The sequence below is a fragment of the Musa acuminata genome, chromosome BXJ3-8, assembly GCF_036884655.1.
Source record: "Musa acuminata AAA Group cultivar baxijiao chromosome BXJ3-8, Cavendish_Baxijiao_AAA, whole genome shotgun sequence".
Lineage (NCBI taxonomy): Eukaryota > Viridiplantae > Streptophyta > Magnoliopsida > Zingiberales > Musaceae > Musa > Musa acuminata.
This window is the reverse complement of record NC_088356.1, coordinates 2076423-2092845: the sequence shown is the minus strand read 5'-3', so window position 1 is coordinate 2092845 and position 16423 is coordinate 2076423. Positions and strand designations below refer to the sequence as shown.

General features: G+C 42.2%; 1 protein-coding gene across 4 annotated transcripts; it reads left to right on the top strand.

Annotated features, from left to right (window-relative positions):
• Positions 1-4716: 4716 nt before the first annotated feature.
• On the top strand, positions 4717-14019 carry LOC135644012 (protein TRIGALACTOSYLDIACYLGLYCEROL 2, chloroplastic-like). Of its 4 annotated transcripts, XR_010498401.1 has the most exons (8): positions 4717-5348; positions 10180-10509; positions 11206-11321; positions 12467-12557; positions 12634-12744; positions 13152-13268; positions 13392-13706; positions 13786-14019. XR_010498401.1 is itself a non-coding variant. In XM_065161364.1 (6 exons), the coding sequence occupies exons 1-5, from the start codon at positions 4863-4865 to the stop codon at positions 12724-12726; spliced, it is 1116 nt and encodes a 371-aa protein (XP_065017436.1). In that variant the 5' UTR covers positions 4717-4862; the 3' UTR covers positions 12727-12744; positions 13152-13333. The 4 variants fall into 4 exon arrangements, 2 of the variants coding, with proteins under 2 accessions (XP_065017436.1, XP_065017435.1); XR_010498400.1 differs by having other exon boundaries at positions 13392-14019; XM_065161364.1 differs by lacking the exons at positions 13392-13706; positions 13786-14019 and having other exon boundaries at positions 13152-13333.
• Positions 14020-16423: the final 2404 nt, after the last annotated feature.

Sequence of the window (16423 nt, the reverse complement as noted above, 5' to 3'; positions counted from 1 at the left end):
AAGCCAATCCGACGCATCTTATCGAATTCCCCCCCTTGGCTATTTAAAGAGCCCGCATATTTCCCTGAGGACGAAACGGCCCACCGACATTTCAAGATTCCTCCTCGAGAACATGAGCTCGAGGACCATAGCATTTCCAAGATTGACGAGGGTAAAATAGTCCATCAGACGATCTCCCGCCCTGTTGTGGCTCCCACGGAGGAAGAGATGGGGCGCGCCGCAGTCTCCGACGCGGAGCCCGGCACCGACTGCCCACCACCGGACCCCAACCCCAATCCCCGGGCGCGGCGCCCTCCGGTCCGCGGTCTTCGCCCTCGCCCATTTTCGCTTGAAGGCGCCGCGCTGGCGAGGAAGAAGGCGGAGTGGGAAGCGGCGTGGTTGCTGCAGCGTTTTAAGCCTTATCCCTACCTTCCCTTCCCATTTCGAACCCCGATCCCAAACCTTCATCTTGGATTTAATGATGATCTTGGCCGTGGGGTTCACCCATCCCCGCCGAGAGACACTCTGCCGACGGAGGGAAGAGCGGCTTGTAGGCCGCAACAGTTTCGGCCGAATCCAAACCTTGGTCTTGAATCCTATGGCTTGGCGCAGCCGCCTCCGCGTCCCAATCTTGGCCGTGGTTTTCGCCCATCGACGCCGAGATACCCCGTGCCAGCGGAGATGAGAGCGGTTTGGAGGCCGCGACAGTTTCAGCCGAATCCAAACCCTGATCTTGAATCTCATGGCTCAGAGCAGCCGGATCCGCGTCCCGATCTTGGCGGTGGCCTTCGCCCATCGCCACCGGGGGTGCCTCCCGGCTTCGAAGTGGAAAAGTTAGCGGTGTGGCGGAAGGCCTTACGACTTTGGGAGCTCACACTGAAGCATGAATCACGGTTATCTCTTCCACCGCCGCTTGCGTTCTTTCTGCCCTAACTTGGTGGATTTTTGTGTTCTTGCCGCTTTCATTTCTTTTATTGTCTTGTCAATTTTGCGTTTGTTGTCCCAACTAAAAAATATCAGATTTTATTTACGCCCGTCGCTTGCATTTGTTGTTCACATTTAGAGTAATTATATTTTCTACCATTTCCTGCTAGTGTTCTTTGGTTCACTGCTTCTGTATCAGTTTGCTGATTGCTGTTTCCATATGAATCAGTCTGGCTTATACTTTCATGTCTCAGAAATATGTGTTGATGTTCTTCTGATGTGAGTTAAATACCAGCAGCAATTGATCTTTGTACTTTCTTGAATAATTTCATGGTACTAAAATAAACCTGCTTGTAGGGAGATGATTGATGAGGTAGAAAGCCGGAGGCGGGAGCTTAGGCATCTTGCTGAGCAAACCCTGCAGGTTATATACACTTCTTTGCCTTTGTCTATCATTGTCCTGAATGTTTAATAGACTTCATGTATGTGTATCAACGCAATTTCTGAGCGTGCAGCAAACGTTTTCTGTATCTCCTTCACAATTTTTCTGTCAGAAATTGGGCCCTTGGAGTGAGAAGTTCATCCACATGTACTATGATCTAATCATGATCTGATTCTTACATCCACTAATTCTTACAAGTATACACTGGTCCAGTTTTCTTGACACACTGAATATTGTCCATATGACCTGATCATGATCCTTTTTTTGGTACGGATGGCAAGGCCCATGTACTATGTAATATCCAAGGATCTTCCGTCTAGATTAGTTTATTGGTACATCCTCTTGTGGCGGTTATTATGTGCGATACCACACATGCTACTCTCTGCATGTTGAAGCCTCTGAGATATAGAACTTAGAGTTATAACACAAGGCTCTGTGCAAGTCCGATGATCAATTTTAGGTTAGTGAAGTTTGTGTTAGAAGATGAGGCACAAAGATGGCAGTAATAGTAGAGTCTAAATCATACTCTGCTTCTCAAAATGCAAGGAAAGCAAGAATATGTGACACAAGATTACAAGTGTCTGTTTATTTTCTAGCTGTTTGCCCTCCATAATATGGAGCTAGAAAATGGTATGAATCACCCTTTTACTTGAATCAGTTTATCTTATTCGCTTTTCCGCTTAATATGTTTAGTCTACCAAATGATCCATCACTAATCACCATCTCTTGGTGACTACAGAGGTATACGTCTATTTCCATTCTCTGACCACTATGTTGATCGGTGTTCTATTTTCCCTTAATAAAATGGATCCAAGAATTGCAGATTAAGTATAACACCTTGTAAAATTTATGATTTATTCATCCACCATACTTCGTGCCATTTTTTTTAGTTAAGTGGATTGAAGCAAAACTGGGTTAGAGGAAGGAAATTAGGTTATACATTATTGCAAGTTACAATGAACTATTTGGATCTTGACAGCGCAACTGATATTTGTGACCTCACGGGAACTGCTTGATACTCTTCGGTTTTTATCATTATGAGATATCCAGTATAACCATTATTTTTAATATCATTCAAGTCCAAGATGTAGGGGCTGAAACTTCAGAGCTTGACATGGCACGGATTAAAAGTCATCTAGGAAGGGAACTGTCAAGATGACTGTGCCTTTGACTGTGTTTAGAAGTGTTGACTTAAAGACAACATCCAAGCTTTCAGTCTTTTTCGCAAGAAAAGACCATGCTCTGAGTTCTGCTCAAAATATTCTTTTGAATTTGAAGTTTGGACTTAACGGCCAAACTTAATAATGGATTGCTAAGTGTCAATTTGGATAGTTTGCACATGACAAGTCGACTGTTGTTTGATCCATTAGGTTGTTATTTCTCAGCCTGATCAAAATGAGTTAAGTGGTGTTTTTACCATTACATACAAGTTTGAATTATTTGATGGGCCAACAAAAATTAAACTAAAGATGTAATTATGATCGGATGTCACTCTGTGTATGTAAACAGTATTTTTTTTTTATCGTGAGGAGAGGGTGAGGATTGTGTATGTACTATACGGTATATAAATGACATGTGAATAATGTGGTATGTTTTCTACGCCATATATTCTTTATTTTGACATAAATGCTGATTTACCGACATGTCCAATCTACTATCAAGGGCGTCGATTTGTTATTACATTTTCCCTATCGCATGCCCATATTGATTACAAATTGAGAAATTGAAAATTTGGCTCCTCTTTCCAGATTAGCATAATTAAGTTGTAAGTTTTCGTATTATGCACCTAGATCATCCATTAAGAAGCCTAGATTTCATTTACAATCATGCTGGTTTGTATCTTCAAAAGTATTAAGTTGGCGACTAATTCAAAATTCTTGTTTGCTCTACCTTTGGCCCGCTTGTTATTGTTCTCCTTTATATGCTGGCGTAAATGACTGTCTATCAGATTTGCACCATCGTCGTCGTCGAATGTATGACAGGAGTTTTCTTTTGCTTTGTAGGGACATCGAGAAAATTCAAATGCTGGAGAAGTTACATGGAACAATTTGACAACTTGTCTGAATGGAATTATGAAGGCAACAGAAGTTGTTATGTGGTCATATTTGATGGTTTGTCAAAATCCATTCCCTCAACAAGTACTTAAGACTGCTCCTTATGTCGATCCTGCATGTACGAATACGAGGAGTATTGATCCCACTCATACGAGTCGAACATTCTCTGAGCATGCCGAGCTTCCGAGTGAGTCCTCTTATTTCATGATCGATCAATTTTCCAGATTTGAGAAGCAACTGAACGAGTGTCACCGGTGGCTTACAAATTTGCATCGACTGCTTATGGCGGGTGCTAGCCAAACATCTGCACATTTGTTGCCTGTTTTCAGAGACGGCCATAATTTCCTCATTCAAGTCGGCGACCAGGTGAGACTCTCAAGTGTCATTCATACGAATTCCTCATTAGGTTTTGATCACATAATCTTTGTTAACTGTCCCGCTATCGTTTCTTTTTAATCAAATTCGCTTTGTATCTGCTGGAACAAGCCATTTTATAGTTTGATAGCATAAAAATGTCAACTGGAAATGTTCCCGGTTCAAGAAAGTTCAATCCTCTACTTATACGTCAACTTTCATTGCCTATGTTGGTTGCTGTTGATTCTTGTAAGTGACTTTAGAACTAGAATGCATATAAACGACTTGGATCTTGTCTGTTCCAGGTGGACGCACTTGATAGAGAGAGTCGTCGGTTGATAAACAACTTGGAATCCGTGCAGTCAAGATTTCGGTGATGAGCATCAAAAGAGTGATCCAGATGGATTTCTTTTCGAGGAAATCAGGAGATCAATGTCCAACGTTATCGAAGACCAATCTGCTGCCGAAGATGTTCATCCAAGCTTCTTCAGTACTCCAATGCCATCATACATGGGTACAATTTCTTCTTCTTCTTCTTCTTCTTCTTCTGTGTCCGCCGCTCCCACGTCTCGCTCGTGGGCAAGCATGTTTAAATCTTCTGATTCTTCCAGCTGACCGGCATGAATCTGAGCTTCCCCCACACCTCTGTATGCAACCGAACCAGTTGGTGTTTCTTGTGTTGGGGTTTGTAACTGGAGCTTCTCCATCGTTCGACTTCATTCTCGATGTTTGGCTCTTCAATTTTCTCCACACCCTCACATGCTCAGCCATGTGGTGGATTTCCAACAGACGGTTGTGGTCGGATAAAACCCGTTTTTGTTGACCACGACTGACTCGACTCGGATTTAGCTGAGGCTGATGTCGGAGTTGACCGATCCAATTATCGACCGGCTCGGCTAGGCCCGGCCCGGCCCACGCTACACCTCTATCACCTTTCTCTCGGTTCCCATTTGCTCCCGCTGACCACCTGTTTGGTCTCATTCCCTCGATCGATGTCTCGCGTCACCAAACGCTCTTCTTTTTCTTGCTGCTATCCGGTCATGCTTGCTTGCTAGGGTTTAACTCCTTCAATCCGCCGGGCAGAATCTAATCCGTTCTTCGATCTCAAGATGATCGCCTCGGCCAATTCACTGCTGCCGCCGCCGACGTCGTTTCTCCCTTCGGTCGGCAATTCCCCGAATTTCTCCCGTGCTACGAGGAGATTCCTTCGGATTAAGGCTGCTTCCGCCAGCTCCGATGAGAACCGTTCGCCGTCAGCGAAGGGGAAGAGCCCTCTGGCGGCCGTCCTGGAGGTGCCGAAGACGCTGTGGCGGCAGACGATGCAGCCGCTCGGCGACTTCGGGTTCGGGTGGAGGAGTGTGTGGGAGGGCGGGGTCGGGCTGTTCATCGTCTCCGGGGCGGCGCTCTTCGCCCTCGCTATGGTCTGGCTACGGGGGATCCAGCTGCGGTCGCGGTTCAGGAAGTATCAGGTGGCGTTCGAGTTCTCGCAGGCGTGCGGGATCTGCGTGGGCACCCCCGTCCGGATCCGTGGGGTGAACGTAGGCAGCGTGGTGCGGGTCGATTCCACCTTGAGGAGCATCGATGCGATTGCCGAGGTGCGTGTGCTTGCATGAGTCTTTCAAGCTTTGCATAGTGCTTGAGGCATGAGCATTACCTCTTTAGTAGCTAGCTCAATGATTTTGGACTGCTTGACATATATGTGCATATGAGTTTCACTGTATAGATAGATGTCCACCATTCAACAGGTTCAAAGAGGAAGATTTAATACATTAGTGTAATCTGATTTTTTGTTGAATTATTGGTTGAATATTAAGGTGAACCAATGAATAATTGATTAAACGCAGGAGGAAAACTGGGAACGATTTGAAAGTTGGCTTTTTTCTTGTGCAAATTGTAACAATTTTGGAACACACAAATAATGTTGTGGTGTCATGGGATGAGAGTGATAACACATATTTGCAGTACATTTATTGTTTCCGGATACACACGGATGACTTCTAGAAATGATATTACCGTCTGATAATCTTTATAATCTTTCAATTGGATACTAAAAGTTGCATGTTTTTTATGTTCATTGTGATGGAAAGTTCTAATTAACTGTGTTGCTTCCCAGTGAGTAATATTAATACCTTTCTTATATTTCACTTCACAGAAATGTTGTAGTTTGTTTCACCAAAGGTTTGAAAACGAAACGGACCGGATGCATACCAATTGAAATTTATTGGTTCGAGTATTCATATCCACAGTCTTCCTACTATTGTCCCTTCGTCCCTCCCAAATCCACTCTAGGAAACTTGTTATTTTTCCAAATCAAAGTAGGCTTGTATCTTCCTAATATGTTAAGCTAATATTTTTTGCTTATTACATGATGTTCAGGACCTATTTATTTCTTGGATTACGTGTCATTTTGTGTCACTGTATTTATGTTTTTTGGTTTGAAGCATGCTATAGGTTTCTCATTCATGCTATATATGCTGAAGATCTAGGCGGTAGGCTAGATAATGTGGATCAATATCTCCTAGATCCATATGATTCCTTTTTGGATCTGTGCTAATTAGGCCTACATCCACATGCATCTAGGATAGATGTGCATTGATGCAACATAAATTTGAATAGATCTTACCTACAGAATTGTATGTCTAGGCTATCATCAGGCAGATATGACTTAGATATATGGATCTAGCCTAGATCATAGGAAACTAGCCTATTTTCATGTGGATTTAGTTTAGCATTGTGAGGATTTGGTTTATGCTTGCATAGGTCTAGGTTGTATCCATGTTGATCTACCTAAATTTACACAGATCTAGTCACACAGATCTGGCGTTGATCCCATGCAGATCTGGTCTATATTCACTAAGATCTAGTTTAGTTATGAGGATCTGATGTAGATCCATATGGAACAGTAATTCTAGATTGCATTTCCATTACATAAGGACAATTTAAATTATGTACTCGAACTCATTTTCAGTGGTTGTATGAAAATGACGTGGAGGTAGTAAAGTACGGATTTGTCATCGCGGCATGACCTTCACATTGGAGCACCAACATGATTCACAATCCATCTAGTGTTGCCTATGTTAGTTGTGATGGAGGAATGGTAATCTCATTGGTGTTTTTCATGTTTCATTATGAGGCAGCGTAGTGGCAGTAATGCTCATGATCTATGAGGGAGTATTAGTTTGTGACAGTCTAATGGCAATGGTTCTTGTGAGATGACAGAAACGCTAGAATGAGGCAGTCAAATTTTGCCGAATCCTGAGCGTGGAGGTTAGGATTTCTTGAGCACCTTTTGTAAGAGGCCAATTCCTAATGATATTGATCAGCCCTTTTAAATTGTAGAACTGATCAGAGTACAATCAGATCTCAGGATAATCATTTCATATCTTGATGAAGTGATCAATGAAATTTGCAATTGAATGAAGTCCTTCAAGAAATAGTAAGACTTATATGGTGTAACCCTTATGTGCAAGGGTTGGTCTAGTCCTAGGATAAGCATCATAAATTTCTTATTGTATTGTAACTGAAGGATCATTTTCACAAATCCCTTGATGCATCAAATCAGATTCACAACACATGTTGCATACAGATTTGATGGGTACTGTGATAGATGAGATTGGAGAGCACTACATAGTCCAGTGATGATTGATAATGATGCTAATATCAAGATGACCAATGTAGATGATGGGGGCACAAGTTCATTTTTTTCAAAACACCATGTGGGATCCACTGTATTAGACCTAATGATGATGGCAACATCTTTTGCCATGAATAGGATCGTGGAGAGATCTAAGTCGTTCCTCTATATCATTGATCTCGACACTAAATTGTTCGAGTACTTACATATTACAGATTAAGGAATGACATAATCGCATTGTTTTTAAATTTTATGTAATCGTACTATGTGAAGTTGTAATAAACATTAAACAATTGGCATGGCGTGGGCTACCACCTTAATCCTACGTATCAATATCAACATAACCTTGTAATCAAAGATGACTGGTTGTTTGTTCTTCAAAATGTAATCACTTGATGGAACTTGGAAGCAGACATCTCAAATGTAGTTGATGCGATCAACAAGATATATAGTTATCTTATCTTTTAGTACAATCTTTTAATTTTAAAAACATGAAAAGTTAATTTATTGACCTACCTCTAAGTGTGACAATGTCATGAGGGTTCTGACACATTCAGAAGGGATACTTAACATTATGTTGATACGATATGGGTTATAGTAACACGTGATTGTGTAATTTTTTTCATGTTACGATCAATCAAGCATGTTATTGGAGCTAATTGTTTGATTGCAAATTTGTAGCTGAGTGGTAATTGGATTATGAAAGATCGATACTTGAGGAAACTTGCAGTGTAGCATCTATCATAGGCCATATTACCTGGCCGTTGTGATGGTAACTTGTCTATGTTTTTGTTGATGCGCACCACACAAGGATTAGAGAAATTACATCCACTATAGCATGCATATGAGATTGCAATACCTAGAGTTGGAAAGAGATGGGGGGTGCCCATGAATCCATTTGACACTGAATGTTACCGAGATAATCGGACCTAATGATTGATTGGGTATGTGCAACAAGGAACTAAGACAACTTTTTTTTTTTCCAAAAGGGTAAGTGGCGAAGGCGGGATTCGAGCCCAGGACCTTGCGATAAATTATCAAGATCTTTATCAGCTAGGCTAGCTAACACCTTCACTAAGACAACTTCTCAATGAGCTAGGATATTCACCATGTCTTTTATTTTAAAATAGACAGAGGAGAAAGACCAATTCAAGGACCTAGGTCAAACATGTGAACTATATACGGGTTATAGGCAAGTCGTTTATGGGTCGGAGCCCCGTGAGTTAGTCTCAATCAGCCGACCAACATGACAAGAGAAATGGTTTCTAATCGTACTCAATTGATTCATTGCATCGAGTAATAATAAGAAGGATGATGGGACTTCACCATCAGATTTTGGTTTTTGTGGGGTATGTTATTGTAACAATGTGGTGAATCATAACAAATTTATTAGTTACCCTAGTATGGGGACATAAACTTTTGTGGACTGAGTAATATTATACCCATAAAGGGCGTACCTAGTTTTCAAGGCTCCTACTAATGCAGGGTTTGGGAAGAGCCAAAGTATGCAGCTTTTAAATATTAAAAGAGGTTGCTTTCGTGGCTTGGACATAGGTCTTGTATGTCACAAAGAAGCAACCTTACCATTGTATCAATGCCTACCCTCAAATGATGATCTAATGTCATATCATCGGTCAAATTAGTTCACAACCAGTACATTAAGGGCAAAGGGAAGACAATTTATGGGTTTGAGGAGATGAGAAACTTAATTGTGATCAATTTGCACAGAAGATTGTTGTGATGGAAGCTCTCTTAATTTTGTGAGGCACAATTCAATGTGGATGGTTGATCCCAATTTTTGAGAATCCAAAGCTTCATATGGCACACAGTGGTGATGTGGTATGGTAGTTCTACAGCTCAGCTGCTATCATGGTTGTGTAAATTAATGCTAGTCATATTTCATCGGCCCCATTACAATTGTATGTATCTCACATCGTCAGATAGTGGCTAATACCCTGGTCAAGCTAGAGGCCAAGCTGCCACAAGTATTATTACTATGATTTAACAGTAACATGTATATATCAATACTAGTTGTCGTGGGAACAATATCATACATGGACGTATCAACATTATACTATTGATCTCTGACTAATATGGACATAGTAGCCGCCTACTTCAGCATGAGTCCATGACAATCCTTTTGGTGGTAGTACCATTAATAAGTTATGACTTAAATCTTCTAAGTCCATGTATTTACAAAATTTAAATTATAGTTTTATAATACATTTATCATGTGCCATCTTCTTCGAATTCTGGAAATTTTGTATGTGTGTTCTTTACATATGATTAATATTAGGTCTTATATACATTTTTTCATTCATTGTCGAGACAAAAAAAAAACCTACAAAACAAGGTTTCATAGGGAACCACTGGGTCTGGAACCAGCTAATAACCATATATCTGACAATTGACCAATATTAGTACTGGCCTGAGATTTTAGTCATTGGTTTGCACTATTCTGGTGTAGCTAAGCAGAATTAGATTAATTGTGTTGTTAGCTAGTGTTAATTTTTGTAGTGTTTCATGTTATGAGAAGGTTTAAAACGTTTACCATCATCATAAACTGAAATGTAGTAGTTGGTTACTGGAATCTCAGAAGTTCGTCGTTTGTTTTACACAACTCTCAACATCTGAAAATGTGGGTTACTGATGTGGCTGCAATTTTTACATGTAACATGATGCCTTTTCATGAAGAAATATTGTTGTACACAGAACTGTCTGTATCTGAGCTTCTTAGGTTTGTTGACTCAATTGCAGATTGAAGACTATAGCTTCTTTGACCTTCTTGTCAGGTTGATGATGACAAAATTATTGTACCTCGAAATTCATTGGTTGAAGTGAATCAGTCTGGCCTTCTTATGGAGACCTTGATTGATATTACGCCAAGGGATCCGCTGCCTGAACCTTCTGCAGGTCCTCTTGATCCTGATTGTGCCGAACAAGGCCTAATTGTGTGCGACAAAGAGAAGATCAGAGGACAGCAGGGGGTAAGCTTGGATGCATTGGTAGGTGTGTTCACCCGTCTTGGACAAGAAATGGATGAAATTGGTATTTCGAGAAGCTATAGATTGGCTGAAAAAGTTGCATCTGTTGTAGAAGAGGCACAGCCACTTCTAGCAAAGGTCTGTAGAAAGTTACTTTTTTGTGTTACCTTATAAGTGCATGGTGATTCTGCAAATTGGATATGTTTGATGTCCTCATCTTGTGTTATCCATCACTTATATATGATAACCAAGGCTTCTCACTTCTTCTATCAGATGTTAATCTAGTTTAGTTAGTATTATGATATTTTTTTCTTAAATCACTCATGTGATCATTCTACATGAGATCTTAAAAACATGAGGTTTGCCTTTTCTCTTAGATTTCACTGGACAGTTCTCATCATATATGTTGATTCTTTTTTGATGTTTGGAAACGATGTTGTAACTGGTAGTTTCACGCGCCCAATCTTAATATTAGGTAATGAATCAAGAACAGCGGTGTTGTCTTACGCCTGAGTAAGGTAGCTCTAAGTCTTTATGGCTAAAGCCATGTAGAAAGTATAGTGGCTTTTGAATGTCATTTAAATTTTTTCTGGTAGTTCATGATATCTAAGCAATCTTTGTGCGTGTGAACCAAGGGTGTTGAGCACCTAATACTTTAAAGTTTGCTACACCGACATGAAGTTTGAATAACTTCATTTATAATCTTGATTTTCATTGCATTTGTTCTAGCAGCTTTTTGGTTGTTGTTTTTATTTTATCCTATTCACCAATAAAAAAAATCAATTTTAAGTTTTTTTTCTTAAATATGAAGAATTTGTAGTAGTGATGCAACAGGTTGAAGGCTTGGCTGAAAGTATTCAACCTTTGCTTGCTGAAGTACGTGATAGCACTCTGCTGCAGGATGTGGAAAGTTTAACCAAAAGTCTAGCTGAGGCAACCGAGGGTTTAAGGTATAACCTTTTAAAATCATCGACATAAGGTAGCCTGTCCATTATAAATATTATCAACTGATTGAATAGATATGGAAATACAAATTGCTATTGATATAACATATTAACAATCCTTATACTGTAGTTATGGTAGCAGTATAAGATTTGTGTTTAGATGGTTCTTGTTTACAACTACATGTGATTAACTAAAATGAGCTGCAAGTGCACAATTCCCTAGCCATCGCTGGGATTGGGGCAATCAAATGCATGCAGCTGTATTCTTGCAAGGAGACTCTTTCATAAAATGTGTTTTGGAGATCTGCATATTGTATGGATAAAAATAATTTACTTAATCTAAAAGGATCCTTTGTTTAAGAGATAAAATCTTGATATGCTCTCTTTATACTTTTGTCATGTTGATCTGTTTTTGAACTCTTTACTCGTGTCCCAGACTTCCAAGTTTGGTACATCCAGAATAGATTTCAACAATTACAACAAGGCTCTGAGGATTAACTATTAGCTTGCAGAATAGGCTTAATTTAGTTTCAGTTCACATAGATTCTGTGAAGCACTAATGCAAGTTATTTCAGGAGATAAGCTAACTAGGTTAAAGAAGCTAGCATCTGATCTTGGATTAAGCAGAATCTTACTCCATGCTTTTTGCTATGGCTTGTCTCATATGCTGGTACAGATCGATTTCTGGATGAGCATGACAGGCTAGAAATTGATTTATTTTGCTTTAAACTTCAGTGTTCTTCTCATACCTTTCTAACTTGACAGTTTCTAGTACCTTGTTGTTGCACCTGAAAACTATATTTCCTTGGAACTTAATCCATATCTTTGTAAGATATAGTTCTATAATATACCTTCAGTTAACTTGATGATCCTCAGAAGGTTTATATTTGAGGGAGTTGGTAGTTTGTGATAAAGTTGGAGGCCTATTTATGTTTTTTTTTTTCCATCTTTTTGTACTTGTCTTGATTTGCAGATTTTATTATTTTTGGTTATGTTTAATATTCTGTTATGTTAATTTAGATAGAAGCAAAGGTTTAGGCTATGCAATAAATAACCTTTCTTCATGAGGAACCTTGCTTTATGTCTACAACCTTGGAGTTTTATGTGCCAGGCATGCACATCTATCCTCACCAACTTTTGTCATCTTGTAGGAAGGTTCAGTCTGCCATCCTAACTCCTGAGAATGTTGACCTAATTAGGCAATCTGTTTACACCCTCATATTTACCTTAAAGAATATTGAGGTGAGGCATCCTCGCTCTCTTTCTGAGCCCTATTTCTTAACAACACAGTCCTTGTAATTACTACTTGTGTTTTCAGAGTATTAGCTCAGACATCTCGGGCTTCACGGGCGATGAGACTACAAGGAGAAATTTGAAGTTGTTAATCAAGTCTCTCAGCCGGCTTTTATGATCATATTGCTGAAACCAGGTTTTTCCTCGGCTCTATCTTATGGAATTTTCAACAATGAATATGTTTGAGGAAGGCGGAAATGAGTACGTAAAACAGTATCTCAAATCTGTCTCGACGTTCAGTATCTCATATCTGTCATTCAGAGAGATGCATCAGATACTGCAATCAAAATTTTTTTTTTTTTCAAAGAATGAAGTTTTGTCGGATGATGAGTCATCGTCCAGCTTCCCCCATCTAGTTACCTTTCTTTTATCATGTCATTTAGTCAAATTGTTGAACTATTGATTTCATACTCTGCTTTGGAAATCCAGATTTTTAGATGTATTTTAAAAAAAAATTAGAAAATGTTTGACTGTAACAATCATAGTTATGTAGATCTTTGTTTCCTTAGCGATGTCACCACTGTTTCACCGTCTTCTTCACAGGTTGCGGGAATCAAACAGTACCCTAAATATCATGCTTGGAATATTAATTCAGCCCAGCCCAGCTTAGGTTGTGATTGTATTCTTTGCTGCTTCAGTATGTGTCAGTGAGTTCTGCAGGTGCCATTCCCGATCTCTTTGAGATGTTGATTTTTTGTGTGCTAGGATTCATGCATTCTTCTTGATCTCGAGCTTCACACCTGCTTTATCGATCTTCTTATGATCTTGTGTTCATGTTATTAGTGAACAAATGAGCCGTGGCTGGTGAGTCAGCAGCATGGCTAGGTCCACGGGTCAACGTCGGGAGTTCTCTGTCGGTTCTGTCGGTTGAGCTGGACGATGAGGTAGGTCGAGCCCTCGCGACGGGGTGTTAGTCAGTGTTTCTTGGTCCGGGCGTCGTCTGCATCGAGCTGCGCCTCTTCGTTCTCGGGGTAGGTGACAGCTCGTCCTCGTTTGTTGGATGGCGATTTCCGGGCGAGGTGCTCGTGGCTCGCGGGTGATCGCTTCCCTGCAAAAAGGCTTTCGTCGGGTGATTTTCGACTTTGGCCCCTCCGACGAGTAAGTTAGTTGTGGGTGATATTGTGTTTTTTCTCTTCCTCTCTCCTTTTTGAGACTGAGATAGAGGTTTTTATATTAGCGTGAGAGGGTCGATCGTACGTGGATTGGCGTGGTGAACACATCACGATATTAGTACGGGTTCCGACTTGGTGTGCGGGGCGTTGTCGTCCCGGGATTGTCGGGACCAGGCATATCGAACAGTATCCTGGGGTGCGAGTTTTGGCGTGGCATGTGGCATCAGCTGTGACGTGTCCGTGGGGTAAAACATGCGTTATCACGTGTTGGTTCGTCAACATGTTTACTGTGTCATGCATCATCCTGCTCCCATCACCCATCACTGCCTTTTACTATCCATCTTCTCGCTGAGAAATCAGCCACGGAAACGTACCCCAAGACAGGATTGATCTTCTAATTATGCAACCAAGTAAAATGGTCGTTTACAAGCCACCCTCTGTCATCCGATGGGATGAGATGTTCCATTTCCGGTGCGTTCTTCCTGACAAGAACGAAATCGAGCGGCCCCTTCCGACACCGCCTTTGGTGTGTGGGCCACCAATGCGCTTTATCCACGATCGGAGCCAAAAGTGTGGGCCCTCGACCACTTTGACTGGTCACCCTTTTTCCCACCGCCTGACGCGTGTCATTCCATCATTTCATCCATAATAAGTTCCTTCGGACTAAATTTGCTTAGCTGATTAATCTCTAGTTAGTTAGCCGATCAAACTATACATCCATAAATGCAGCATTTATGCCATTGATTAGAATATCTAACGTTAATTGGCAAATTAAGTCTGTCCATCAGTAGTCGGGGGTGCATGGAATGACCAGACTAAGTGTATGAACTTCCAGTCTAAAAGACATCATAAGATTCACATAGAACAGTGATTGATACAGATGTGTAGGTACAACATCATTTGATTGCAGTGGCTTTATGGGGGTGATGAGCGACCGGTGATTCACTGCATCATCAGAATGTGATGATGGATGGTAAAGGTGGTTTCTCTGAACCGAGGACAAATCTTGGGTCATGCATGCATGCATGGTGTGTGTCCTCACCCTGTCAGAGAGGAACTCCATGAAACCTTCTCTGCTTCTGCAGCAAGACAATAATGAGCTCATATGTATCTCACCATAAATTCTTCATTAATTGTTTCTTCTTGTTCTAAATGCCAAGTCGCCGCCTCATCGATGATGAGATGCAGATGTACATTACTTACTTACTGATCATCATCCTCTGCACGGGGTAGAATGTTTCTTTCGAGTTAGGAAATCTGTGTCTTGGCAATTTTATGTTTCTTCATCCGGACTGGTGCAGAAGAAGTGAGATGAGATGGAGAAGGACCGATCCACCAGCACGAAAACCGATGCACGCCACAGTCCACGAACAAACCATTCAAAGATACAGATGTCTGTGGCGGTGTGAAGCCCTAGGAAAGGTGGAGATGCCCGCTGCCGGGGGAGCAAGCTCATGCGCAGGCCCCACCGTGGAACGAATCCCTACCCGAGAAAGAAAGGAGGAGGAGGAGGGAGATGAGAGGAGCGCAGGGGGGTGCGTTTCCCGGCTCTTGTCAGGTCACGAAATGGTGTCATGTCATTGGGTTGTATCGTGGCAGGCACTGACATGCATGCATGACCGCCTCGGGCTGCAGCTCTGCGGGATGAGCAGCTACCCTCGGCCATTTCTTCGTGCGCCCGAGCTTCCATCACAGAGCCATGAGCAGGAAAAGAGAGGCCGAAGGGAATCTATCCCTCTTGTCTTTCTCTCTTTCTTTTTCCTCCTTGACTCGTCTGTGATAGCCTTTTGACAGCGACGGAGATGGAGGCCTGAGGCAGGGAACAGTGCTGCCTTCCTCGGCGACGCTAGCTACTGCAAGCAAGGTACGGCCCTGGGCGTGGAAACGGGGGTGAGGTGATGAGGTGTGGGACGAAGGGTACGGCCACGGCCGAGGGGAATGGGACGAAGGGTCGTTCTCATCCTCGGGCGGCGCGTCCCGATCTCACGGCCGGGTTCCGACGCGCTGCGCCGCCCTGCTTCTTCCGGACGGCACGCGCGCCCAGCGTACCCTACACGGCCAACGGTAGCGCGCCGGGTGCGTCGGGAACGGAGCAGAATCCAAACGAGCGCCATCTGCGGGCGGCCCCGGCCGTGCATGCATGCACGCCCGCACGTCGTCGTCTCCATCCACTTCGCCGGTGTAACAGTCGCTGGAGGAGGCGGTGGGGCACACACCCCTCAGCTTGCGTGAGTCGTGACAAAGAGTAGGTGACGGTGGGCCGACGCTCGATAAGCTATGCGTCATCTAACAGTCAGTCACAAGAGAACAGAGACACGAACAAGAAGATCGATATCTTAAACTTAATAGCCACACTTAATGCGACATAAGGGGGCGAGCGTTCTACCGACAGCATACATACGTCGATCAAGCTATGCACACCGAGGTGAAGGAAGGAAGGACGGAAGGAAGGAAGCCGAGTGCGATGCGCGTCTTCCCTTCTCTTCTTTACCGACGCATCGTTGCATGGCAGCCGTACACACACGTCTCCATACATCGATAGACGCGTGGAGCGTATCCTCCTTTGCACGGTTTTCCGAGCACTCAGGCTGCCTTCCCTGTGCCCGTAATCATCATCATCATCATCTTTGAACACCTTCCAATGGCCCATCTCTCGTTCCAACGTCATCTCATTCCATTCCCGTTATATTATACTGATTCACG